We start from the raw sequence: 27,994 nt of genomic DNA, 5'->3' as shown, positions 1-27,994 counted from the left end.
GGTGTGGCGGGCAGAGGTGCGGGGGGTGGCCCGCACGTTCGGCGGGGACGCTCCGCCTCTCCCCGCAGGACGCGGCGCCGTGGCCATGGCAACGCGCCGGGGGCGGGCCCGAGCCGCGTGCGGCCGCCGGGCCCCGCGCGGGGCGCTCAGAGCCGCCGCAGCCGCGCACCGGGCGGGAGCCGCCAGCCGCCAGCCGGGGCCGCCCCGCCGGCGCCCCCCGCCCCGCCCCGCCCCGCCGCGACCCCCGCCCGCCGCCATGGAGCGCTGAGCCGCCGCCGCTGCCCCCCACCCCACCACCACCACCCCGCGACACCCATCCACCCCTCCCCCGCCCCGCCCCGCCGGGCACCGACCGCCGCCGCACAAAGGAACCGGGGGCAGCCGCGGTGTGATGCCCCGCGGGGTCGCCGCGCCGCCCCAGCTCAACCGCGCCGGGTGGATTTGGGGTTAATTAATTTTTTTTTTTTTTTCTTCTTCTTCTCCCCGGATATTTTTTTCGCTCTTCCTATTCCCCGCCCCTTTCCCCGCGGTGCTCCCCGCCGTCCCCCCCGCCCCGGGGCCGGGAGCCGCACGCTGGCCGCGCACGGGGCGGGGCGGGCCGCCGGCGGGGCGCGGGGCCGGGCGGGCGCCGCCGCTGCTGCTGCGCGGCCCGGGGGGGGCGGCCCGGCGCGCCCCGCAACGCAGCGCCCGCAGCCGGCCCGGATCCAGCTCTGACGGTAACGGGGGTCCGGGCACCGGGGAGGTCGGGGTGGGCTTACCGGGCGGGGGTGCGGGGACCGAGGGGCTCCGCCGGCTCCCGGAGCGCAGCGGAGGCGGTGCCGCCGCAGCGCGGTGCCCGGTGGTGCCCGCGGAGCCGTCGCCGCCGGGGCCCGGCTCGCCCGTCGCTACCGGAGAGGAACGGGAACAACTTTTGTTTTTTTGGTTTTTTTCTTTTTTTCATCCGATTTTTGATTTTTTAAATGGCTTTTTGGGTCGCCTGACTCGTAAGTGGAAATAAAATATCCACGGGTGCCTCCAGGAGGAAAGCTGAGACACTTCCAGCGAGAGCCGACCGGGAGCTGCCACCTTTGCTGCGACCCTTTTCTGCCCCTTTTCGCCTGGGAAAAAAAAAAAAAAAAAAAAAAAAAAAAAAAAAAAAAGGGTTTTTCTCCTCCGTCCCGGGCAGGAAAGCGCCCGATCCCACCGCGACACCGGAGCGGGTGGTGGCAGAGCAGGACCCCGCCATGGACCCCGCGCCTGGTGTGGATCCCGCCGGTCACAAAGGAGAGGGAAGAAGGACCCACCCAGCGATGGTTTATTTAACACCCGTCTCCCTGGCTGCCTCCGCCGGGTCAGGAGGCTCTGCCGGGGAAAATCCCCTCTGGAAAAAGCTCCGCTGCGGAGACATCATCCCTGTGGTGTCTTGTGGACCATCGGCGCTGGGAATACGATTCACCGGGGACGAGGCATCGTGGTCCCCGAGAGCTCCTGGGCAGCACGGCCGGGCATCCACCGGGGCGGCCGGCGGCTCCAGCCGGGGACGAGCGAGCTGTGCCGCCTCTCCGGCTCGGTCCCCGGCAGAAATGAGGTGTTGCCGGTGCCAGCGTCCCAATCCAGCTCCGGGGAGAGCCGTCACATCGTGGAGATTTAATGGCTGGAGAGGCAGGGCCTGGACGCAGCGAGCCGGCGGCGGCACGGCACGGCACGGCACAGCTCGCTGCAGGGCACGGCTGCAAGCGGGGCTCGGCTCCGGCCCTGCGGGGTATTTCCGAGGAGAGGCAGTGGCAAAGTTTTCCAGCCGTGCTTGGTGTTTGCCAAGGGATGAATTCACTGGCATTGGGCAGTGGTGGTTTGCCCGGCTCTGGTTGTCGGGATTTCCGTAGGGAGGTTTTCGATACGTATTTATGTGTGTATATATATATATATTTATATGTGCATCTTCCTGCTCGGGATGCTCTGGTTGAGGAGCTTTCATGGAGGGCAGATTGACCATGGGGACAGAGCCACGTGGCCCTTCTCTCAATAAGGAGCGTCCAGCGTCGTTCTCGGGATCATTTAGTGGGATTTGGCAGTTTTACCCCTCCTCATGCCCCTGGGGTGGGGTTTGACTGCCCGGTGTGCCAGTCGCTGGTCAGTGGTTTGACCCTGGCCGGCAAAGCTCTCACACCCAGGCGGTGGTGAGGTGGGAAATGTCCCTGGCAGAGGGCACCCGGCATTCTGCGAGGGATTTTTCTTATGAAGGATCCATAAAACTTTGAGGAGGGGACGGCGTGAGCCGGGTGCGGTGGGGTCGTGGTGGAAGGAGAGGGATGCTCTTACCGCGGTGCCTTCTGCTTACCTTGTGTGCAGAGCAGGGGACGGGAATACCATTCCCTGGGAGCAGGGCTTGTTTTCCCAGCTTCAGGAGCACCTTTCCTGCTGGTCTGAGGGTCGGTACCAGTAGGGCACGTTCTTGATGCCGGAGCAGCGCCGGCTGTGAGCTGGGCCCTGCTTCAGCCAAGCGTGTCGTTAAAAATTGCAATATCTCGGTGTGAATATTTGCCCTCAGGCTGGAGCAGGGAAGTCCATGGAAGGACGACATGAGTGGCTGCTGCCAGGCTGCTGAGACCACGTCACCTTAGTTTTTTAGCCCCTCTGGTTGTTTTAAGCCCCAAGCGGGCTGCAGAGGAGCCCCTTCCCTCCTGGGGCTGTTTTTAATTGCGTGCTGCTGCCCTGCCCGGGGAAGGGCTCTGGCTCTGGGACCGAGGGTCTCCCGGCCCCACGACCCCACGGGGGTGATGCCCCGGAGCCGTGTGCCCGTGCCCGCCGCCGTCCCGGAGCTCTCCCCGCTGTGCGTGCGGCATCACTGCCGGGGGTTTGCATCCCTGCCAGGCGGCGGAGTTAATTTTTGCCTGGAGCAGGTTTCCTGCGTGGCCTCAACTTGTGAGGGAAAAAATCTGCGGTGGAGCCGGGCAGCCCCCCGCTCCCTCCCCGGCGTGATGCTGCGGCACAGGGAGCGGTGGGCTCGGGAATGTGTGCGGGGAGCCAGCCCAGCCCGGCCCCCTCCGGCTGTCGGGGTACCACGGGCAGGGATGCGGGTCCTGAGCGTGGTCCCTATGACTCCATGTGGGGACAGCAGGATGTGTGTCCCAGGGTGATGTCCTTTGCTGGTGGTGTCTCATCCTGGGATGGAGGCGGTGTGTGTGTGACCCCCCCAAGGCTGGGGATGCTGCAGCTGGCGGGGTGGGCCGGGGGCTGCACCTGCCGGGACCCCTCTCCCGGCCCCCGCCGGCATCTGTGCCGCCGCATGTCCGTCTGCAGCAGGCGCATGCATGCAAAAATAAGACATTTCTTCTTTCTCTTCTGCCTGCGCATTCCTCAAAAAGCTAATATTCATGAAAGGTAATTCAATCAAACCACGATGCCTATCAGCTAATGCAGCAAAGCTGGCGCAGGGGTGAGAATGGGAGCCAGGAACACAAAAGCCCTGTTTTATTACCTCCTGCTTGCCTGAGAATTGCTTTTCTCCCTCGAGTGAGCCGGCTAAAGCTGGCTTTATTATGTTAACCTATTTGCGTGTCAAGAGCTATTGTGCCTCTCTTTATCTGTGTTTGTATTTGCTCGATGCAGGGAATAAAAGGACGAGGCGAAAATGGATGGCTGGTCAGTGCTCCGCACTCTGGGGGCACTGATTGGTTGCTAAGTGATTTGCATCCCCGGTAATCGCTTTTATCTCGGAAGGATGTCGTGTATAATTATAAGCCTACTGACATCTTTTGAAATCTGCCTAATGGGTGTTTTTAATTTACATGGGAAGCAGGGGCTATTTGTGTTGCTCTGATTACAGGTTGGGGGAGTATATGGGTTAAAATGCAGATATTTCCATAGATGCTGGGCACCGGCAGGGATGAGGCTGGGATTTTTGGCAAGTCCCTGCTCGCCTAGGGATGAGTGGAAGAGCACAAGTCGCTGTGTGTGAGTTTGGGGTTAAATCCCTCAGCCCAGTGCACAGACTGTTGCGGTGCTGGTCCTGCAGCCATCCTGTGAAATACAACACGAAGTGGGCTCCTGGCTGCTGTCAGAGCCAGCTGGACCCCCAGGACCCCCCTGTGCCACCGAGTCCCCACTCCTGCCATCTGTGCCAGCATAGGGCTGATGTTCTTGTTCAGCCCCCCAATGCAGGGAGTACCTGTGGAAATGCTTTCTAGGGGTACCTGTGGAACCACCGAAGCCCCAGCTGGGTTCACATTGGATGAGTTCACACAGCCACGGCAGATAAAGCTCCTGAGCACCTGTGCCAGCCCCGGGCACCTGCACCCAGCAGGATCCCAGCAGGGTGGCTCGATGGAGGTGCTGGGGCATCAGCAGAGTCCAGGATGAGCTTCCCCCTATTAGGGCCATTGGCAGGGCTGTGGGTGCCTGTCTGTGGGAGCTCTGAGACTGTCTCTTGTGTGTGCCCGAGTGCAGAGGAGCCATGTGTGGGAAACATCCTGGCAGGAACGCTGGGCGAGCTGTGCCAGTGGCACGCTCGATTTCGTGTTTCTATCTGTGCTATTGGAAAAGCACAGCTCTGAGGTGCTCAGGTGCTGAGATGTGGGGTCTTGGGATTCCCCTAGGGCTCTGTGCACTGGGACTGGGTCACCTCAAACACGCAGAGGTCCTGAACTGAGGTTGGTGCTGGTGACAGACAGCCAGGGTTGGGCTGGGTGAGAGCGTGGGGCAGGTCACCCGCAGGGACAGCTCCAGCCAGCTGCCTCCTTCCTCCTGCTCCTCCAGGAAAGGCCAGGAGTGAGCCGCAGGCACGTTGCAGCTCCCTCAGGCCGCGCACAAGGTGACCCCATCAATTTGCAGGGCTGAGGTGGCTCCGTTCTGAGCAGGGTGGGATGCAGGGAAATGTGGGGCATGGGAAAAGTTGACAGAGGAGAGCGAGTGCTGGACCCCACACCTTGGAGCCTGGGTCCCCCTGCACAGGCAACCCCATCCCATCCCATCCCATCCCATCCCATCCCATCCCATCCCATCCCATCCTGTCCTGTCCCGCTGGCGAGCGAGCGGCGCGGGCGCCGCTATTTATGGCTGGCTGTAAACAAACTCCCAATGAAAGAAAGTTAATGACCTGAGACTGACAGGAGCCTGCTGGGAGTTTTTATAGCCCCTGGGACTCCTTTTGCTAAAGAGAGAATACATCAGCGTTTTAACCCAAAACGGCGAGAGCCGCGCGCTGCGGGGGCGAGGGGACGGCCTCAGCCTGGGGAGGTGTTTTGGAGAGGCTGGTGCTGGGTGAGGAGGGGGGCTTTGGTCAGGGGACTTTGACTCTGTCTCCCTGTGTGGGACTGGGATGTGCAGCCCCTTTTTGAGGAGGCACGTCCCGGCGTCGGCCGCTCTCCAAGGCTTTGCCATCTGCCTCTTGTAGGTCATCTCTCTGCGCTCCAGGCAAGAGCGGGGGCTGGCTTAGTGTGGCTGGTAACCACACACTAATAAAGCCTTAATACCCTGCAGCGGGGAGATTTCACTGTCAGAGATAAATATTCATATTGCTTTCCAATTCAGCCTTGGCTGCACGACAAGGGCGCCGTGGGGGGAGACGGGAGGGCTGCGGTGTGGGGTGCTCCGAGCCCCGCTGGCTGCCCTGCCTGCTCCTGCCTGCCTGGTGCCTTTAATACCCTGCCCTGGCTAATTGTGGGGTGGGAATATCATGGCCAGGGCTCTCAGGGGACAGGATGGTGAGCGTGGCACAGGGTGCCCCTCTCCCCGTGCTCCCCGCCTCCTCCTTCGCCGCCGCCTCGCGCACGCAGCCTCCATCTGCACGCGACGCTTGATTTACCGAGAAGAGCTGGCAGTTAAACCTGACAAATTGAAGGCAGTTTTAAGTGGTTCAGGTTAATTAATAGTCAGGGAAGTATCAATTTTTTTAAGGGATGCTCTTGGCTCTCAGGGAGAACTGGAGTTTGACTTTGCCTTTGGAAAGTAACACCGTCTGTATGGGTGGGTGCCCACGGGCAGGGGGATGGAGCCAGGCAGGATGCTGAGCTTGGTGTCACTGCTCCAGTTCCTGTCCCACAGCCTCACACTGCTGCTGGTATTTCTGACCCCAAGTTGCTGGTGCTGAGGGAATTGTTGGGACAGGGAGGAACAGGGCTGTCCTGTGTGGCCCGAGCTCCACTGCTCATCTCAGTGTCCTTTGTGGCTCTGGTTGTCCTCTCTCCTGGGGTCTGTGCCATGGCTGCAGTGCCAGAGGGTGCAGCTGTGCCAGTAACCAGAGAGATTCATCCATAGCCATGTGCAGTGGCACAGCTGGGTGGCTGCAGTGTCCCTGCTCCTGTGGGGGACCTGAGGGTGAGCAGCAGCTTTAGCAGTTTCATGGGGGTTCATCCTGGGCTGGGACTGGGAGCTGATATGGATGAACTGGAGCAGCATCCATCCCCCTTGGTTTCTGCACACGTGACCCCTGTCTGCACATCTGCCAAGCCTGGGAATGCTGAGAGTGGGACAGATTTTAGAAACATCCCACTGAAAGAAGGCTGAGGTCTTGTGTAAAGAGGAGAGATGGCCAGGCTGTGAGTGTTTGCAGCATAGGAAGGCTCCGAGCTGTCTGTGAGAAAGTCTCCATGGCACAGGGACCTGAGCAGTGTCTGTGATTGTCACAGTGCCACGGGATGCCACAGGGGTGGGCAGCTCTGGGACCTGGCTGTGTCCCAGAGCAGCCCAAACCCTTCATCAGGCCACGTGCTCTGTCTTTCCCAGCACAGAGCAGGATGCAGGTGGAAGTGGTGGGTTTCCAGCAGCCCTAATTCTTGGGAATATGAGAGATTAAGGTTAGTGACCATTTTTTAACTCAATAAAGGGGAAGACAAGCTGGAGTCTGCAGTCCAGAGATATAATTAGTTCGCAGCAGTGGTGCTTTCTTGATTTAGCTTCAGAGAGCAGAACAAGACAAGGATGTTATACCCAATTAGCAATAACATACAGCCCGAGCCTCGCTAGGTGAGATAACAAGCCATTTTTATAGCTCTTCTTTACAGACTTTTTTTTTTTTTGGAAATAGATGGGGAAAGAAGAAAGGGTCCGAGTCTCGATTTCTTTTCATCAGGGAACAATTATTAGTGAGCTCAGAAAGCCCAAAGCTGAGTGATCTGTTGGCCAGGGCAGATGATAAAACAAATCGACCAGCTCAGAGCTGGGTTGAGGCCGTCTCTCCATCCAGCTGGGGGAGGCTGAGCAGGTGACAGCCGTGGCAAGGACACGGCCAAGGGCCACCCACGCACCGTGGATGTGCCGCTGTGAGGCTTTGTGGCACATGGCCTGGCCGTGCTGCCCACGGGGACCTGCTGCAGGTGGGGTGGCCATGGTGTTCTGGCTGTGTGCCACGGTGGGTGACCCCGAGCCGTGTCCCCTTGCACAGCCCCGGTCAAATGGCAGCTGCCGCCTGCCAGCGCCGCGGTCCCTTTGTATTGCAGATCGATGGACATCGATTTTTCCTCCCGTGTAAACCTGGCCAGGTCGGGTTTTTGTGCACGTCTGGCTCTGTCTCTGCCGTGGTCGGAGCAGCTCGTGCTTGTCCCCCATCCCACCCAGCTCCCGCTGGCCTCTGCAGCAGTGAAACTCAAGGACATCCAGAAAAACAGCCTTGTAAAGAGTCAGGAAAAGTCGAGTTTCATTAATCAGCTATTAATGACCGGCTCTGGTGTTCAGTGGGTTATTTGCAGCCTCTCCTCGCCCCCCAGGGCAGCAGCCCCAGCCCCTCCTGTGGCACCTGCTGGGCATGGGGCTGTGGCAGCTGGTTTGGGTGTGGGAGCAGGGTGGCTCAGTGCTTCCCTGAGCCTGGGGACACTTCTGCTGCACAGGGGGCTCCGTGTGGGTGACATTCTCCCTCCTGATATTGCCCCCCACGCAACCACCCCTCGATGGGGCAGAGCTTGGGGATGGATGGAGCAGGAGGCTGCTGTCCCCTCCGTGTCCTTCCAGAGTTTTACAACCTGACAGGCAGTGGCGTGGACCACTTGAGCTCATCCCACCCCACCCCAACCCACCCGTGGGAGCTGTGCTGGGACATCCCCAGCTTGTCCCCACCGGGAGCAGCCGCTCTCCGGGCTATTAACACCCCGCGATGATCATCAGCTCTCGTCGTAATCATTAAGACTATTAGAACGAAATGTTGGCTCGCAGCTCGTGTCAGACTTTCCGTTCTGCTTTGCAAACGCGCACAATTAATGCCAATCAGGCGGGGGAGGCAGCCAGCTCGGATCCCGGCTGCTCCCGATCCCGGCTGTCAGCTCTCCCCATCCCGCCTGCTACATTTTCATACAATTGCTATAAACATCTGAGGGAAACTCCGTGTTCTGAGTATTGTTCTCTGTTCCTTTTAATTAGTCGGCGTTCAGCGGCTCATCCGGCCTCCGGATCGGTAGGGAAAGTAGGGATTTGTAAAACAAATAGAGAAATCTGGAGAGATGCCTTATTTTCCCATCCAGTGGCTGGGTTAGGTTGTCTATGGCTAAATAAGAAAAACCTGTTTAATTTTTCTTTGTCTTTTTCTTCCTCCTCCTCCTGAGTTGCTTTCTCCCCATGAGGACACAGCCTGGCCCCTCTCCCCAGGGAACCCCAAAAGCAGGGTGAGCTTGGGAGAAGGAGGGGGAAGAGCTGGAATTACTTGGCCGGATGGCGGTATAATCCTTGTTACAAAAGTACACATCAATTATAAGAATTCCTACAGTAATCTTGGAAATCTATCTTTTCTGCTGAACCAGCTCATTAAAGAGCACCATTCATTTCCATCTCTCCGGGTGAGAAGGGTTTAAATCTCCAGAGCTTTGTGTTACCAAATAGACTGAGGGTGATGGACTCATGTTAAATATTAAAAGGAAGAAGTTGATTTTTATTTTTTTTTCCTCCCAGACCGGCAGTGCAGATGAAGTGAGACATAAGGAGGGAAGGGTGAGGGGTCCCTGCTTCCCCAGCTGTTGGTGGGCGACACAGGGCTGTGCTCAATGAGTGCCTTTGAGGACCCCCCACTCTTTCCTCGGCCTGGGGACCCCTCCAGCGCTGGGGGAGGAGGGAGGGAGCGAGGGAGGTTTCCCCAGGCCACCCTGGCAAGCCCCTGAGCCTGCGCCGGAGCCGGCGTGGCACAGGCAGGGCTTTTGTGTGCTGGCGGGGCAGTGGGCGGCTGCGGGGAGAGGGACAGGCACAGAGCCCCTTTGTGTGCAGCTGTGAGCCGAGCAGGATGTGGGATAAGGGCCCAGCCGTGGGGATGGGGAGCTGGTAGCCAGGGATGAGGAGATGGTAGCCACGGATGGACAGCAGCGGCCGGCCAGGGTCGAGGGCGGCGCGGGGCGATGTGTGCGCTGCGCTGAGGCTCTGTGCAAACATGTTAATTTGTTTTCTTTCTTGCCTCGCCTTTCAGGGTAATTGGTTGCATTTGAAGCCTTTGTGAAAGCCTTTGATTATAGTAATTTCAGCAGCGCGATCTACCCTGGATTCCTTCCTCAGATTCTTTCACAGCTCCGGCACTTGGGGCTGTAATTACGGAGTGGAGCACACCCGGCTGCCGAGTGTGGGGCAGCTGGACGGGGCACCATGGCCATGGGAGCACAGGGACTGTCACTGCAGGGACAATCAAACCCCTGGCATGAGGCAGGAGCGAGCCAGGATGGGACAGGAACTGTGATGGGGAACTTTGCTCTCTGCACTGCTGAGTTTGCTTGGTCTCAGCTGGAGATGTGGATGCTGCGAGTGCCCGTGGTGTGGTTGCCCGTGCTGGAGTTGGCTCCTGGCTTGTTGGGGTCCAGAGTGCTTTTAGTTGCTGCTGCATGGAGCCACTTGGCTTTTCTGCTGGTTGATCCCAGGTCTATGGAACTAAAGCCCACGGGCATCCCAAGCATCCATGAGGGCCAGCTCCCCCCACCCCTGTTCCCAATCCATGTGCAGGAGGAAGGCACGGCACGACTGTGTCAGATCAGTGAGGTCTTGCTTTGAGGAGCTGGTGCCACATCCAAGGGGCCACTCTGTACATGTCTGGCAGGACCTGGCAGATCCTGCCCGCCCGCTGTGCGCTGGCCCTGCCGGGACCTCGGTGCGCACAGCCAGGGCTGAGCCCTGCCAAAAACACCGACAGCACCCAGGCAGGGCCCTGACCTTTGCTAACAGGGCCACTTCCCCCCTTTGCTCCTGGCATTTTGTTCCCAGTCCCATGTAATGACCTTCTCGGCAGCGCCGTGCCAGCGTCTGCCACTTCCAATTACCCACGGCTGCTCGGCGCCCGCCGCAGCACGCGGGGTTCCCTCCTCCCCGCCAGGATGGCAGCAGGGCAGGGGGATGCTGCACTGTCCCTCCTGGTCTGAGGAGCCTCAGGAGCACCCCCAACAGCACCCAGGGCTCTGGGTCCTGCCCTGGTGTGCTGGAGGCACTTGGCTTTCCAGAATCATTATTAACCTGTTCGAGAGCTGTTCCCGCTCGCAGCGAAAATAGATCTTTAATCTCTGCCCAAAATAGCTCATTTGATGAGAGGCCTCCTTAAAGCTGACACATAAATTTAACCAGGCCGCCCAAGTCCTGCACAGGGACGTCTGCAAATGCTCAACAGCACTTGAATTGTTGGGTTTTTTTAAATTCCATCGTTGCGGGCACATCTGATAGCCTGTTTCTTCCTTAGGGTCTTTGGTAGTGCTCAGGAGGTCATTTGCTGTGCCCTGTCCCAGTTCCTTTCACTCTGCTTGTGAGCAAAAGATTATTTTGGGGTATTTTTTATGTTGACTTTCTTGAACAGTCCAAGGGGCTTCTCCTTGGAGCTGCCACAAGAGCAGAAAACTCATCTCTGGGTGGGATGGGAGAGACATGAGATGCTGCTGTAGGATGCCAGCAGTGAGGGTCCTGGTCCAGTGCCACTCAGTCCCTGGAACTGTGCCGCGGCTGGTGGGCTCTGTGCCATCCTGGTGTCACAGCAGCCCAAAAAAGTGGGAAATGAGGATGCCCAGGGTGTCACAGCTCTGCTCCAGGCTCTGGTCCGGGGCTCACCCCAGCACCTTCCCAGCATTTCCACAGAGCATGGGCTGGGAGAAGCCACTTGGATGCTCTGGATCTCTCCCCCAGCCCCCCACAGTCCCCACATCCCAGCGAGACCCTGAACAGCAAAATAATCACTTCCAGCATCATTATCCATCACAAACCCCAGCTTCCAATTTTAATCAGAGGAGCTGGTGTTGCTTTAAGATCTGCGGGTTTTAAAGATCACAAGAGGGGTTAGAGAAAATTACCCTTGACTCTTACATGCTAATGTAATCTCTAACCAGATCTGCAGCACTGCAGCTAAAATTGCTTTTTAGATTAACATTTAATTATTATCAGGGCCCCCTGAAAGGCCCGGGGCTGGAGCACACGGAGGGGAGCGGATTAGCCGGGGGGGATGAGGGAAGGTCGGGCGAGGGAAGGTCGTGGGGTGACCGGCGGCACCTTTGGTGACAAACTTTGGGTGTTATTTTACCTGATGCTCCCCGTGGTTCACAATGGGGTCACCTTTCTATGCTCACCCCTTGTAGGGCTGAGCTGGGTGGGAGATGGGTATGGCAGTGCCAGGTAGCAGCACCAGCCAAAATCCCGCTCACCCTGCAATGGGGTGGGAATCCACTGTGTGCAGAGGGGAATCCTTCCTCCTCTGGCACATCCTCACCCTCGGATGGGAAATCAGTGTCTGAGGGGTGTGGTGACAGGGAGCTCTGATGTCCTCAGGGCTGTGAGGAAGAGGAGCTCCCTGCTGGTGTGGTTGGATTCTCCTCCATCCTTGAAGGGATGAGGGACAGGGGTGTTCCCAGTTGTACTTTGGGTGTGCTCTGCACACCAGGGGCCAGTGAGGGTTTTTGCTTTGTTTCTCTGGTTGCTGCCAGCCTTGGCCTCGCCCCATGCTCTCCGTGTGCCTCTCCCAGCCGGAGTCACCCTCACCTCCTGTCCTTGTGCCAAACGCAGTGCTGGCTTTAGATAGCCAGGGGGGACATAGCCTTGGTATGACTCTTTGCAGCATCCCTGGTCCTGCCCCCATTTCCTCTCCTAACCCTAAATCTCCCTTTTGATGGGCTTGCACCCTGATAACACCAGGGGAAGGATCTGAATGTGTTCCACCACAGCCTGGATGGTGACCAAGACCTTGTCCCTCACCATCCCTGCCTTGCCACACAGACCCACTTCGGGCTGAGACTTTAAAAGTTCCTTTTTTCTTTTCTCCCCCCTCCCGTCACATTTTCTTTTATCTAAATCCTCGCCTGCAAAAGCCTCTATCGACAGCTGCGCTGGCCTTATCTCGCGGGAGGGACCTTCGCAGGGCTCTCGGAGGAGATAAGCCCGACTTATCAGCTGCTGATGTCAGAGGAGGTGCCAAACCCTCCCATCACTGGGGCTTTAGACATAGAGGGTGGTGTTTTTTATTAAAGTCACAAAGACCTTGGGCTTATAAATAGTGTGATGTCGAGATGGATTAGCTGGGTGTGGGGCAGGATGGAGTGGTGGGAGAGAGGAAGGAAGAGCTGTGGCTCCCCCATCCCTGGAAGTATTCAAGGGCAGGTTCCACAGGGCTTGGAGCAACCTGGTCTAGTGGAAGACATCCCTGTGCATGGCAGGGAGTGGGACAGAATGGGCTGTAATGTCCCTTCCAACCCAATGTGATGCCGGAGTTGTGGGATGTGGGGTTGAGGTTCTTGGAGGATCTTGCTCCAGGTGTCCCCAGGGTCCTCACTGTTGGTGGGGGCTCACCCTGTGCCCCAGTGCTGGATGATGGTGGGTCCACGTGCACAGCCTGGGCAGAGGCTGTGCGAACTCAGGGGCGTTCCAGCAAAACTGCTGAGTGTTGCCTTCCCTGCCACGAAAGAGCCAGAGCAGCTTGAACTAAATCGGATCCTGCTGATTGGAATTAGTTCAAATGCAGATGGAGCTAACTAAGCCGGCGCTAAGCGTTGGACAGCCCAGCGCCCAATTCCCATCAGCTGATTCAGGGGCTTTTCGGAGCGGCATTAGCGAAATGCCACCGTGGCACAGATGCCCATTGTGCCAGGCGCCCACCCGCTCGCCCACGGGCCTGCTGGGGCTCGGGGCTTGCGGCAGGGTGCTGGGGTGGACAGATGGATGCTGTTCTGGGGTTGTGGCACCTGAGCCTTCCCGGTTCTGAGCGTGCCTGTGAAGGTGGGGTGAGGTGTGGCGTAGCTGTCCGGGGGCAGCAGCAGGGTCTGAATTAATCGGTGGCTTTATTCGGTTTGGCGTGTGGCTCCCGTGTCAGGGCGCAGAGAGCAGGGCTGGGGACAACCTGGGACAGTATGGGGGTGTCCCCAGGGACCTGCTGGACCCTGTGACGGGCTGCCTCCACACCCTCCCTGTGCCAGCAGGTGGGTTTGGTGACACCCTGAGTGCTTCCTCGCGTGTCCCAGCGACCTGACGGGGATCCAGCAGTGGCACGAGCCGCCCACGCTGCCCGTGTCTGCCAGGGACACGGGTCAGGGTGACGTCCGCCGCTAATCGGCCAGATGGTGACACCCGGCGGGACGCCAGTGCTCAGGTCACCGTGCAGCTCAGGCTCAGGTGCCACCATCCATCCCCTGCACGGCTGTGGGTGCTCTGATCCAGGGCCACCCTTCAGGGACAGGGACAGAAATGGGGATGAGGTCAGGATGGCAGCTCCCATCATGGAAAATCCAGGCGCTGGGCACATTCCGGGGGAGCTGAGGCGCCGGGAGCGGGGCTGCGTAATGAACCCCGAGTCCCGGCGGGGAGAGGAGAACTCCTGGCAGTCAAGTGCGTTCAGGCTCTGAATAAGAAGCACTTCATTCTCTTTTCAAATTGTATAATTTCTGCCTGATTGTAATGGCATATTTTAAAATTACCAGAAATCGAAGCCAGAAAATGGATACGGCTGCTTTTTACTGTGAGCTGCGTTAACAAAGGATATGTAATGCATGAAATAAAAACACCTCCCTGCCCCCCTCCTTTTTTTTTTAAGACAGTAATAGGAGAAAATTGGTTTTGAAACTGAATAAAAGTCCCTTTCAGAGGAAATCATTTCTTTCAGGGTACCTTTGCTGAAAGTAAAATAGTGAATAATGAAAGGTGGTTACATGATTGTCTTTCATTTAGAGAGCGCGAGGACAGATGGAATCTGGGAGAAATGCACGATTGGAATAATTGCATGGTAACAAGGCGCTTGTTGTGAAATTAGTATCTTAAGAAAGTAGTGAAAAAGGCTTTTACTCATGAATACTTCATTATTAGGAGAAAACAGCACAATTTGGGTTCTCCAGACACCTGCTTGGTATTAGATGACTTCCTCCCCTCCTCCTCCTCCTCCTCCTCCTCCTCCTCTTCCTCACACCTTTTGCTGACAAATCTCTCCTTGTCGCTGGTTTGCTGGGGGAGTCAGGGTGAGACCCTGCATGGATCCCATCCTGAATTATCCCAGAGCTTGGCACCCCCTGCCTGGTGGAGGGCACAGGGCAGGAGCGAGCAGCCCAGGTCCTGTTGTGTGCGCCCACGGTGGATACGAAGGTGTTTTGAAGGGTGACATTTAAACCAGCAGAGCTTGCAGAGCCCCAGGCACAGCTCAGGGAGCATCAATCCATGCTTTGTTTCCTGGTGCTGATGGTCACGGGCTCTGCCAGAGGCCACCACGTGCCTGAGGCCACCGCATCACGCCGGTGCCAGCACTAGGACATGTGGGAAACATCCCGGATGGCTGCAGGTGGGCACGATTCCCCCACAACGGAGAAGATGGAGTGATGTACCCAGCAGTGACACCCATCCATGATGTCCAGTTGTGACCCCCAGCCATCCATAAACCTTCAGCCAGAGAGCAGCAGCAGCGCAGGAGCTGAAATGCTGGCGGATGGGCACCACGCCTGCTTTTCTGCTGCTCCTGCCCACGTCTCCCTGCCCTCTCCGAGTGGGAATATCACTCCCTGCGCCAGCTGGAGCAGTGGGAGGGTGTCAGCAGCAACTGGTTATAACTCAGGGCCCCGGCGGCGGCTGGGGAAGGATGTACAATGAGCAGCACCGTGGTGACAACGACTTTGGCCTGACCCCTCCAGCTTTTGTGGAGCAGATTTTGATGCCAGCTGGGAGCTGGCGACAGATCCCAGGACCCCGAGTGAGATGTTAACACTCTTTCCCCAGCCTTGGCCGGGTCACTCCGTGCCAGGAAACACCGGCTGGCACCAGCGGAGCGGTCTGGCACCGCCACCACGCCCCGGCTCCGCCACATTCCCGGTGGGAAGGGCGGAAAGCTCTGCAGGAAGCACAAATCACCTGCTGAGACCTTCATATTTATTTTATATACATCCCTATTCGTTCCAGGCTTTCAGAGTTAGTTGTTTATCTCCAGAGGAGCGAAGGCACTGAGTGCTGGGGAGCTCCTGCCGGGTGGGCGCAGGGGTGGTGGCAGGGGGTGGCAGGTCCCTGGCTCACTGTGTGTCTCCTCTCTCACAGGGCACGGGGCGGCAGCGCCCGCAGGGAAGCCCGGACCATGCTGGCCTGCCTGCAGAGGACCCAGAACCCCCCAGCCCAGCACCTCCCCTGCCCCAGCAAGGCGCTGGAGCCACGCAAGTGTAAGTGCCCGGGGGCGGGCGCCCGCTTTGATGCTGTTTCCCTTATTGAAAAAGACATTTATTTAACCGATAATTAAAAAGAGCAGGAGAAGCGGGGAGGAGAGGGGGAGGAAGGAGCCAAGATAAGCAAATTAAATTGGGTTCTGTGGTTGATAAGTCCAACTTCAGCAAATGTTGCAGAGCTGCCTGGGAAGCGTGGCGGCAGCAGAGGATGGTGCAGTCGGCCCCCCAAACCTCCCCGGCCCTTCCCCCCCTAATTACTTTCCCCGTTTGTGCTGCAGCTCGCCTTCCCCAGGAGCTGGCCTTTCAGATAAGCTGTAAACTAGTTACATTAAAATGGGATCCAAAAGGTCACTCCAGCAAAGCACCTGTCTCTCCCAGCCTTTGTCTCTCAATCCAAACCGTGATTAAATGTATATTTAATGAGCCTGCTTTAGGCAGGCGTGTTTGACCTCCCCGGCTGGGAAAGACGCATTAAGATTCTCAAGTGATGAATGTGTGTTTTAAAGAGGGGAGTGGATATTTTTCTGCTGGTCTCAGTTGGATTTTTAAACATTGCCGGCTGAAGACAAATCAGCTGCTAAAGCTCTGCTTGTTAGGCTGTGACAGCCCCTGGGTGTTTGTTTAATGAGCTGGATTTTCCTTTTTTTTTTTCCCCTTCTACCTGGGCACCCTGAGCAGCCAGGTGAGCTGGGCATGGGGTTTGGGCAAGCTGAGCATGGATTTTGGATGATGCTCAGCCTCCCTGGGGACCCCAGCATTGCTTCAGCATTGCACTGCCAGCCAGGAGGGTTATTTATCCCTGGAAGTTCTTTTATCCCTGGAAGTGTTCATGGCCATGTTGGACAGGGCTTGGAGCAGAAGGTGTGCCTGCCCATGGCAGGGTGGGGGAAGTGGATGATCTTTATGGTTACTTCCAACACAAACCATTCTGGATTCCATGATTTTTTGTGTGAAGCGCAGGGAATAGGACACCCAGACCAGAGGTGGGGTTTTGGTCACAGGTGTCACAGTGCAGCTTGCACTGTACTGGAGCATGCTGTGCCTCCCAAGTCTCCTCCTTAAAGGTGTCTGGAAGGAAAAAGGATGCTGCTCTTGTAAAATTATTTGTAATCCATCACGCCTGAGCAGCGCGGCGGTGCAGGGCTGCCCAGGGGTGTCCAGCTCCTGGAGCACCTCGTTGCTGTGGAATAACGAGCTCAGCCATGCCCACATGGTCTGAAACCCATGGGCAGGATGAGCCTGACAGGGTTTTCTGGAGACTGGAGGTGTTCAGTCAGCATCGAGAATCTCTGTGTGACTCGTGATCCTGAGGTCAGGATACACCTGCTGGTCCCCACAGCATTCCCTGGATGCAGCTCAGAGCTAAGGACCGTCTCAGCTCATGGAACAAAGCCCAGAAGCACCTTCCTGCTGGGAGACCTGGTGCTTTTTAGCATTTCCACCCTGCCATAGGTGCTGAAATAGGAAGGTTTGGGAAGCAGGAGCCCTTATGTGGTGTCACATATGGTGCCATGGGTGTGAGAGATGCAGATACAGCTGTGTCCTCCTGGATACAGCTGCCTGTGCCTTGGGAAGGTCCCAGCCCCAGGGTCCCAGTGGTCCTGGAGTTGTGCCAGTGGGATGAGGGTGGAGGTTTAACCCCAGCCCCAGACCCTGGCAGTGTGGGGTGCCCAGGAGACAGAGTTTTTGACTGGTCTCAGGTAGGACTTTACTCACCTGAGCTCTCCAAGGGACTTGTGTCCCCTGGGATGGGTGGCAGCAGCCAAGCTCCTCCCCAGACCCCCAAGCCACGCTCTCCACTGCCTGCCACCAGCCAGGTCACCTTAATCAAAGTTTAGCTGCCCGTGTGTTTCCGCTCATTATGGGCAAATCCGGCACGTCTCGCTCCTCTCTGCCTCCTGCCAGCGCAAATTAAATTGCAGGTGACATCCAGGGCCGTGCATCTGGCTTGGAGTACAATTTTCCCTTCCTTATTTATGGCACCTGTGGGAAGCACGCTGGAGGGGCCGGGAGCTGCCACCGCCACCGGAGCGCCCGCGCGGGGAATCGGCGCGGAGAGCGCGCTCTTCAAACCAGGCGCAATTTAGAAGTGCCTCTGATTACTTAATTTGCTCCTGAGTATCTCAGTAATTATCTTTATGGGTCTTATTTCTGTCCTCTGGCGTTGTTTCTGTCGATATTAAATGAGTCTGGCTCTCGGCACATTGGCCGTCTGGCCCGGCACCACTGTGAAATCCTATTATCCTGCCCGTGCTGCTGATTAATTTTGGTATTAATTTCACGTAAAAGGTGAGCTGACTCATTTTCCTGCCCGTGCAGGGAGCTGCTGGTGCCTTCACCCCCCAGGTCTGCCCCTGGCCTTTCCTGCTGTTTGTTGTCCCCCCATCTCTGTGCCCCCCACATCGATGTGGCTGCATCCCAGCGGGCCTGGAGCATCCCAAAAATCCATCCTGACAGAGCTGGAGGTGACTTTGCTGCTGTTGCCAGCAGTATTCCCAAGGCTGTTCCACAGGAACCAGCCTGGCATGCCTTGAGGAGGATGCAGGAAGATGCCAGAGCCCTTCCAGCCCTGCCTGTGCCTCCCTCCTCCCGCAGAGGAGCAGGAGCCTGCAGAGCAGCAGCATCCTCAGGAAAATATCACGTCCAATTAACTCCAGCAGCCTGGTCCCTTTTGATTTTATCCGGGGCGCATTACAGGAATCCTGAGCTTTATTTAAATTATAAATCAAATAATGCCCCTCTCAGCTTGGCCAAACTCTTTGCTGCTCCCGCTCTCAGCAGTCACGGAGCAGTGGATGATATTTAATGAAATATTAACTTTCCACGTGCCCTGCTCCAGCCAGCCTGGGGCTGGGAGTGTGGCAGGGAGCAGGATGTGTGTCCCCTAAAGGGGCTGGGAGCCAGGGGGAGTTCACAGAGGTGAACCTCGTGAGCATGCAAGGAAGATGGAGAGGGGTTATTTACAAGACTGTGGAATGGCAGGATGAGTGGGAATGGCCTCACACTGCCAGAGAGAAGGGATACATGGATTTTGGGAAAAAATTCTTCCCTGTGAGGGAGGTGAGGCCCTGGCACAGGGTGCCCAGAGAAGCTGTGGCTTCCCCATCCCTGGAAGTGTCCAAGGCCAGGCTGGATGGGGCTTGGAGCTACCTGGGATAGTGGGAAGTGTCTCTGCCCATGGCAGGGGGTGGCACTGGATGGGCTTTAAAGTCCCTGCAACCCAAACCAGCCTGGGATTCTTTCACCACTCAAATCCTGAGGGTCCCATGGGAGCTGCCACCTCAGCCCCACGGGGACAGTGTGATAAATGGCTTTTTGGGGGTGGCACAAACCCTGCCAGGGCCCATCTGGGTATTTAAACACCCATGAGGGGATGGCCCTAATGAGAGGTGATGGCCAGGGCTCCCTGCCAAGCACTCAGCTCCAGGGTCACCCACAGCTCTGCCTGCACCTGTGGGGACTCTCATCAGTGATAAACCTCTTAATTGCACACGGGATGAGGCCCCATTTAATGGCCTCTCGTTACCCAATTCCGCTTGTTCCAAGGGCATTTTCATTAGAGTGGCTGCAGCGAGGCTTTGCTTTTGTACACACCCATAAAATATCATTTTAATTTCATGAGGGGTTACACATGAGTGAAGTAAGATTAATTCTTTCATTTTCAGTTTCTGGAAGGGATCGGTTAATGATGGTTCTGTGTATTTATATACGTGCCATAAAAAGGAGTTCAATTAACTGCTGGGCCCAAAATGTGCTGTTGACTTGCACTTTCCCTGCCAGGAATTGCTGCAAAAACACTTTTCCATCGGTCATGTGAGGGGATGGAGGGTGAGGTGGGGCTGCTCAGTGGCCATCCCCTGCCAGGTCAGAGCCCTGGGTTTGGGGTGGGCTTGGCTGTAATGGGGCAGCGCACGAGGAGGTTTGGTTTGTGTCCAAATTTCCCAGCACTGTGATGGTCCATTGGCCACAGAGCAGCTTCCTGGGCACTGGCAGACCCCAGGATGGGGCACCCTGCTTTGGAGATGCTCACCCTACTCCCCTTGGCAGGTACAGAGCCCGTGTCTTAAATTAATTGAAATATTAATTGGTTGTGGATGAGTGAGCAGAGGGGGCAGCTGGGATGAGCTGCAGGGCCAACAGAGGCGGTGGAGTCCCCTCCTGGTCCTGGAGTCTCTTGGAGACTCTGTGGTGGAATGGCTTTAGAGCTTCTGAAAGGTGGCACTGGGACAGCACTGGGGTGGTGCTTGTGTTGGGGTGGCCTCAGGGCTGTGCTTGGGCACTGTTGGGTGACATCTAGGGTGACATTAGGGCAGTATTGTGGCAGCATCATGGTGGTGCTGAGGTGGCACTTGAGTACCGTGAGGGTGGCACTGGGGTGACACCGGGCTGCGAGCAGGACAGCATTGGCATGGCTTTGGGGTGGCACCAGGGCATCGTGGCGCGGTGGCACGGTGGCTGTGGTGGCACACAGAGCACGCACGGTGCCTGTGCCGGGCTAATACCTCGTGGAGGAGACAAATGGGAAGTGACACGTGTGTGTGTAGACGGGTATTTGCGGTGACGCTTTGACTGCAGATAATAAAGTGCTCGCCCCGAGGTGATCCAATTCAGCAGCCGCCTCGGCAGCGCCGCGCGCGCGACGAGGGGGAGAAGAAAGGGGAGGAAGAAAGGCCCGTCTGAAATGACATGTCAGCCTAAAAAGGGAACGCGTTAACGGATGAATATCTGGGGACGGCGAGCCCGGCGCTTCCCTTTGTGCTTTGTCATGAATTTTGTTGTCTTTGCAGATTCCGGCGCTGCCGCGCGGGGTTTGCCACCTACGGTTATTCAGATGGATTTCTCCCGCTGTTATTGCTGTAGTTGGTTTAATTTAAGCCCCCCCGGAGCCGGGGCGGGTTTGTCTCTGCTCCTGGCACTGGGGATGCTCCACGCCGGGGCCGGGGGGTCCTACAGTGGGGGCTCTGCCTTGGGGACATGGCGGTTTTGGGGACACGGCGGTTTTGGGGACACGGCGGTTTTGGGGACAGCGCAGGGAGCTGGTCACGGGTGCTGCTGTCCCTTCAGGGATGGGGAGGGTGTGCAGGGACCCCCATGGCATCGGTGCCACCCATCCTGGGGACACTGTCACCATAGAAACCGCCTCTCATGCGGGGTGGGACGGCGGGGGGATGTGGCAGCCACCCAGCCCACCCGGAGTGGGGGGCACGGTGCCCGCGGTCCCCCTGCCTGGCAGCACCCAAAATCCACGTGGCTGCTCTCCCCATGCACCCACCCCTTGGTCACCCTGGTCTGGGCAGGGCAGCATCCCCCAGCCACCCCCCAGCTCCATCTGGGACCCCCTGGAATCTGCCCTGCCCTTGGCTGGCTCCCAGCTGTGCCAGGCTCTGCCCTCCAGGGCAGCCAGATCCTGCCAGGCAGCTTTGCTGCTTGGGGCACAGACCCAAAACTTGAAGGACTGTCTCGATTTGTTAAATGTAGCAGCTTTTGTTTGTTTTCTTCAAAGTGTTTTCCAAATATTGAGGTTTCTTCCAAGTGTTTTGCAAATATTTAGGGTTTAGCTTTTAAAAAATCTGTTCCCAGTGTGGCAGGCAGAGAAAAAGGGAATTTTTGTTGCTTTTTGAAGCTTTGAAGGCATTGGGATCGCCTTGCTGCGAGGGGAACAGGGATCCTGGTCCCAAAGCTGGGAACAAGCTCTCTGCTCTCACAGAATTTAATTCATTTGGAGGCTGCAGCACTATTATTTTTTAATAAGAGCCATTGCCACGGCTGCTCAGGTCCCCAGTGTGCTCCTGCCTCTGCCTGGCATCGCTCCCCTTCCCACCCCTCCTGCCCCTGTGCCAATTAAAAATCCTGCCTAATTGCTTCCCTTCTGCCCTGCCAGCTCAGAGAGGCCGGGCAGGAACAAACCAGGAGCTCAGGGCTGGAAATGCCAATGCTATTCTGGAAGAGGGGCAGGGATGGAGGGTGAGGATGCTCAGGGATCCAGGAAAATGCCCCTTCCCAGGGGGAATGTGTCAATGGGACAATGTGAAGACAGAGCTGGGGCAGACGCTTTCCTTGAGCTGCTTTTTTGGGGTTGAGCCCTCCATTGCAGCTTTTTTCCCATCTGATAAAGGGGTGAAAAGCCTTTTCCTTTGGGACCACGGGGAAGGCGAGGCCCATCCCCTGCTCAGGGAAGCTTCCAGCCACACGTCGCCTTCGGCAGCTTTATAAAGATTCCCCGCCGAGATTACTTCTTTCATTTATTGCAAAATATTGTAGCGCCTTCGATGTGTAAAAATAAGGATTGTCCCATCTTATCTGGGAAGGAATGGGGGGAAGGGAGGGAGCAGCACGTGTCTCTCGTGCTGCTGTTAACCAGTGAGGTGCCGTGTCCTGCCACGCTCCTGAGGAGTCCTGCTGGTGCTGATCCCCAAATTGTTCCTTCTGTGCACCCAAGGGATGCTCCCCAATCCCCTTCCAGAGCTGGGCAGTGCAGCCTCATGGAGGGGAAATTAAAGGCACAAATTGCTGGTGCCTGTGCTCATCCTCTTCCAGGGAAGAGGGAACCCAGGCAGGCAGGTTGTTCCAGCATCAGCCTGGGGGTCACACAGGCACCTGGGCTGTGGGAGCAGTGTGGAGCTTCCTTCTGTGTGCTGAGTGTCCATCCTGCCCTTCCTGGTCTGGAGCATCCTTCCCAGTACCGAGCATCCTTCCTAGCAGTGAGGATCCACTCTGTCCTTCCTGGTTCTATTCCTCCTGATCCTGAACACCCTTCCTGGTCCTGAGCATCATTCTTCTCCTTCCTGCTCCTGGGCATCCTTCCTGGTGCCATTTTGATCCCACAACTGCTTAGCTGCTCTTCCCTCCTTTCTTCCCATCTTCCTTTATTTTCCTGGACCCTGTGGGCTGTGGCTGCAGCTGGGCATGGTGTGGGAGTCCCTGGGGACACCAGGGATCAGTGGAATGTAGGGGATGCAAGGATTTGGGAGATGTAGGGAATGCTGGATGTGTGGGGCATGTGGGCGATGTGAGTGATGCCAGCAGCAGGTGGGCACATTTGAGGAGGTTTTGGGAGGGGTTTCTGCCACCTCTCCCACCCTTCCTGCAGACATCCCTGTTGGATATTTTGCCTCATCCTGCTGCTCCAGGCACAGCAGGGCCAGAGCTCCCTGCTCCATAAACCAGAGATTTATCCTGGACTGCAGCCCCAGAGGGGTTTGGGATTTACATCTGTGTCTGGGACTGGGTTTGGTGGCCAATTTGCTAAAGTAAAAAGTTGTTTAGCTGGAGGCATAATCTCATAAGCCCGTGCTGCCATTAGCTGGGGTCTCCTCGCTTCCTGGCTTTCCAATAATGCTCCAAGCAGAAGCTCAGAGTAATATAAAAAGCCATCGGATTATTACTGTGGGCGATGCATTTTCCATTTACAGTAATAAAATACTGAAGAAACAAAACAATTTAAAATTCCAATAAAATTCAAACCAAATCTTTGGCTGCTGAGCAGATTCAATTATTTAGCTGTTATTGAGTGCAGGCTGGAAAAATAGAGCAGGTCAGGGAGGGAGGGGGAGCTGGGGGGGGTGTGCTGGACGAATCCCATGGGAATGCCAGTGAAGGAGGGAGCTGGGAGGGAGGCAGGGAAACATCTGGGAGGAGGGGCTGGGTTTAGGGGTGGTAAGAGGTGGTGATGGCTGTGCTGGCATTCCCAGCCCTGCAGGTTGACTGCTGTGGCAGGCACATTCTTTTCTCTTTCAGGATTTTTCATAGAGGAGCACAGAGGAAAGAAAGAGAAAACAATTTTCTATTTCTGCTCGTTGTTTTTCCCATGTGGAATGCATTTGGAGAATTGTTTACCTGGGGTGATTGCTTGATTGGATTCTGGTGAGGATTGTTTGAGCCTGATGGCCAATCCAACCCACCGGGAGAGCGGCTCTCTGCCATCCCCACCCTGAGATGTGACAACACACCAAATCGGTGCCTTGTCACAGCCAACACAGCCGGAGCAAAGGGGTGATGAAGGCTGCTCGGGGCTGGTGGTGGCAATGCCCTCAACCGTGTCCCATGGCACAGGGCCAGCCCTGAAGTGTCACCTGTAGCCCCAGCACGTGGGGACAGGGTTTTGGTTATCGCCGCCAGGGAACCGCGGTGCTCGCAGGTGACACCGCCTCCTTCCCTCCCTCCTGCAGCAGCCCCTTGGCTTTTTAATATTTTTTCCTCAGAAAGGAGCATTTCCACGGAACGGGCTCATTAGGGATTCTGTAAGTGTCACCACCTAATTAGTGTCATGTTAATTGAGTATTCACGATGCTGCCACCTCCAAGGACAGTGGTGCTGGCATGAAGGGGAATGCAGATGTGCCGTTCTGTTCCGTGCCGTTCCATGCTGTGTCTCTGGGCAGAGGGGTCCGGTTCTCAGCCCCCTGCACCCACTGGCTTGGGGGGTGCCCATGCCCAGCAGAGCCCACCATGCCCCCCTCAGTGTGCCCTCACTGCCCTGCTGGCTCTGCAGGAGCTTCCCTGTGCTTCTCAGTGCTTGGGATGTCCTGGTGCCACACGTCCTCACGTGTCCTGCTGGAGGGAGCTGCTGGTGCTGTTCCTCCTGTGTTCCGACAGCTCCTCTAAATCCTCCTCAAAGGCGCTGGTTTTAATTGGCTTAATACACTCGTTAATAACAATGTCTATTTAAGACACCTGTAAAAAGCCCATAACATCAGCTTAATGGGAGCAATGGCTGGCACAGGCTGCGTCCTGCCTGGGCAATTACTGCCCTGATGGAGAGCGTGGGGAGCAGCCACAGCCTCACTGCTGTGTCCCCCTCTGCTGCTGGCAGCAGGGGTGATGTGGAGAGTCACAGATTCCGGGGCATCCCTCCCACTGAATCCTGGTTTTAACCAATGTCTGGCTCATCCTGCTGTGTCACAGCCATGGAAATGTCACTCAGAGCGGGATTGAGACAGGGAATGTGGAATGTACCCAGAGGTGCAGCTCTTCCGTGGTGACTTCGCCACCCAGGACGTGGTGGCATCAGGGAGCAGAGTGCTCCAGGTACTACTGGGGGGCTGAACTGCCTGGGAAGGGTGGGCCTCCCCAAACCCCCCAGTTTTTCCATCTCAAAACCTTCCTCTGGGTAGGCACCAGCTCTGGCATTCCCAGTGTGCTGTAGACATCCCTTAGCAGGGCTGGGAATTTTGGGAACCAACCATCATTCCCATGTGTCGTGTACGTGCATGTGCGTGTGTGTGTGTGAGAGAGAGTGTGTGTGGAGATTTTAAACACCTAATTTATTCCATCTATTAGATAGATTTTGTAGATTTAATCATTTTCACAGTTGGTGGCTCATTGGATACTCAAGATAAACTCCAAATGAAAGTATAATGGGAACGACAAATGAGTTTTCACACCAGAATGGCAGAAACTTGCTCAGGAAAGAGTTTGAAAGGAACAAAACTATATACATATATAATTTTTTTTTCTGCAGTGGCTTTTGCTGACTCCAGTAGGTTACCACAGTTAATTTCACCAGTTTTGTTCATCTGTAAAATTGCATAAAAGTGACATTTTTGTGCTCATTATAGGAACTGCTGATTTATGGCTGGTAAATGCAATGCTTTTCCATTTTTGGTGAGGTTCTCGTAGCAGCGCAAAGCACCCATGAAATTGCTTGTATAATGTAGTTTAAATCCAATCTCAGAGAAAGATTCCCCCGTTGGGTAAAGTGACATTTCCATTCTCCACACCGAGTTTATTTTAGGCCACTTACAAGTGACTCCCGTCAGCGGGAGGGGACAGCTCGGTGCCGTGACCTGGTTTCTGCCGGGAGCGGGTGGGATGGGGCCGGGGGAGGACGGTGCTGGGGTGCTGGGTCCCCTCACCCTGGTGGCACTGGATTCACCCCAAGCTTTGCTCCCGCAGGCGAGACAGCCCCCATGCATTCCCCGCGCTACCCCAGCCCTGCCGAGCTGGACGCCTACGCACAGAAGGTGGCCAACAGCCCGCTGACCATCAAGATCTTCCCCACCAACATCAGGGTCCCCCAGCACAAGCACCTTAACCGGACGGTGAACGGCTACGACACCACGGGGCAGCGGTACAGCCCCTACCCCCTGCACGCCGGCGGCTACCAGGGGCTGCTGGCCATTGTCAAAGCCTCCGGCAAAAGCGTGGTGAAGAACTCGGAGGGGAAGCGGACTAAGCTCTCGCCCGCCCAGGTGGGCGTCGCTCCCTACCCCGCCTCAAGCACTTTAGCTCAAGGTCCCTCCTGCGCCGCCGGGCAGCTGAGCTACCACGGCGGCCAGAAGCAGCTGGAGGGTCCCGTGCCCCCCAACGTGACGGTGGCGGCCTCGGTGCTGCCGCTGGCGGGCAGGAGCCTGGCCCTGCCGCCCTCCAACCTGCCCTCCATCCAGAGCATCATCTACCAGATCAATCAGCAGTGCCAGGCGCAGGGTGCCCAGCCCGGCTGCCCGGCCGTCGTGGCCGCCCACCCCAGCCCGGCCAAGCACGGCGCCTTCGGCCCCGGCTACGGCGGCACCGTCCTGCCCGAGTGCCGCAAGGGCGCCGAGCTGGCGCTGGGCTCCAACCCAACCGCGGCCCTGGGACCCAAGGCGGGTGTTTACCCCGAGGGCATGGACTACCTGGTGTGGCAGCAGAAGCAGCAGCAGCAGCACCTGCGAATGTACAGCGGGGGCAGCGGCGGCGGGGGGGCTCTCAGCAAATCCCCCGAGACGTGCGCGGGCGCCTCGCGGCCCTACGGGCTGGGTGGTGCCACTGACAAGGTGAGCTCGTCCCCCTTGAACTGCATGCACGGCAACTTCGCGGTGGGGCAGTACTTTGCTCCCCCCTGGAACAGCATCCTGGTGACCCCCAACAGCGACTGTTACAACCCGCCGGAGCTGGGGGCCGGCCCCCGCGAGCTGGGGGTGCCCCCGGCCGAGGGGCTGCCCAGCAAGAGCCTCTGCAATACCTCCATCCTCAGCAGCAGCCTCCAGTCCCTGGAGTATCTCATCAACGACATCCACCCGCCCTGCATCAAGGAGCAGATGCTGGGCAAGGGCTACGAGACCGTGTCTGTGCCAAGGCTCTTGGACCACCAGCACGCCCACATCCGCCTGCCCGTCTACAGATAAGGGAGCGATGCTGCTCTTCCCAAACCCAGGGCGAGGACTTGGCGCCAGCCGCGGGTACCGGACCGCGGCAGCGAGGGCGGGGGGACAGGGAGGGGGACGGGGGGTCGGCTGCCGAAAGGGCTCCGGGGACACCGGGGTCCCCAGACTGGACACAGCCGCGACCCGCTGGAAGCTGAGGCCGAAGGACCGCTTGTCTATATAGCTCAGAAATCATTTTATCTCCACGAATGTGAACAGGGAATTGCTACGAGTTGCTGCTATCCAGGGAGGGGAGGCTCTGCCGTGCTGGCGGTTCCCAGAGCGGGGCAGAGCCCGCTGGGGTCGTGGCCGGCCGGGAGGCTCCAGGGTGGCCAGTGCTGACCTGGCAGCTGTCCCCGAGGTTCCACTGTGGCCTGTCCTGGCACGGCAGTGGCTGGGAGGCTCCGTGGTGCCCAGTGCCAGCCTAGTGGTGGCCGGTCCCAGCCCGGCCGTGGCCACAGGGAGCTGGCGCCTGACCTGTAGCTGAAGTCCGTAACTTGCACTGCTTTGATTAAAGCTAATAACTGGGGACAGTATGGAGGCTATTTAAGAAAAACACTTGAAAACTTGAACAGATTTTTTTTGGTTTTTTTAATTTTTTTTTTTTTTTTTTTTTTAGTTGACTAGGCTGTACATCTACGTGTTGGCTGCTACAGAGTCTCCTCCCACCCCTCTTCCTCCTCATCCTCGTCCCCTCACCCGGCCCCACAGTGGCCACGGCTCCTATAACCAGGAGATTTGGGACCCCCTCAGCCCCTCTCTCCTGGGAATTGCCGGCTCTCACACTTCCAGGCTGTTTTATTTCCCCCCTTACTGTCAGTTCTACCTTGGTTCTGGGTCGCGGTACTGGGGCGCTCACATACCTCCTTTTTTTTTTTTTTTCTCTCTTTTTTTCTTTTTAAAAAAAAACCCCAACAATTCCAAAATTCTCATTATGGTCCGTTATTCACTCTGTGTAATTCTGTGTTTAATAGATTTGTTCATTTACAAAAAGCTCCTCACTACGAAATACAAAGTGTTTTGATGTTTAAAGGTAAAAGAAGAATAATATCCCGATGAAACCCAAGGTGATTGTGCTCGGAAAAGAGGTACTGTATCCCTGAAAGCCTGTTCAAGCACTAAGTGCATTTACAAATCTCTGAGAATGTTTTTTTTTTATACTAAAATTGACCATTATATTCTACTGTGAGAAGTGCTGGCTGCACTATATTGTTTTAAAAATGAGAAAACAAAATGAAAAAAAAAAAGAAAAAAAAAAAGAAAAAAAAAAAACCAACACAAAACCCGCAAGCCGTGTGTCCGGATGGTGTTTTTCCCAAAGTAAAACCAGGATCTCGCTGGA

At 56.7% G+C, this 27,994-nt stretch overlaps 1 protein-coding gene across 1 annotated transcript; it reads left to right on the top strand.

Annotated features, from left to right (window-relative positions):
- Positions 1-328: 328 nt before the first annotated feature.
- FAM222A (family with sequence similarity 222 member A) lies at positions 329-27,994 on the top strand. Its single transcript, XM_030285620.4, has 3 exons — positions 329-716; positions 15,409-15,527; positions 25,424-27,994. Exons 2-3 carry the CDS (start codon positions 15,446-15,448, stop codon positions 26,632-26,634), a joined length of 1,293 nt encoding a protein of 430 aa, XP_030141480.4. The 5' UTR covers positions 329-716; positions 15,409-15,445; the 3' UTR covers positions 26,635-27,994.

This window comes from Taeniopygia guttata, chromosome 15, assembly GCF_048771995.1.
Source record: "Taeniopygia guttata chromosome 15, bTaeGut7.mat, whole genome shotgun sequence".
NCBI classification, from domain to species: domain Eukaryota; kingdom Metazoa; phylum Chordata; class Aves; order Passeriformes; family Estrildidae; genus Taeniopygia; species Taeniopygia guttata.
This window is presented reverse-complemented; position numbering and strand designations above follow the sequence as displayed.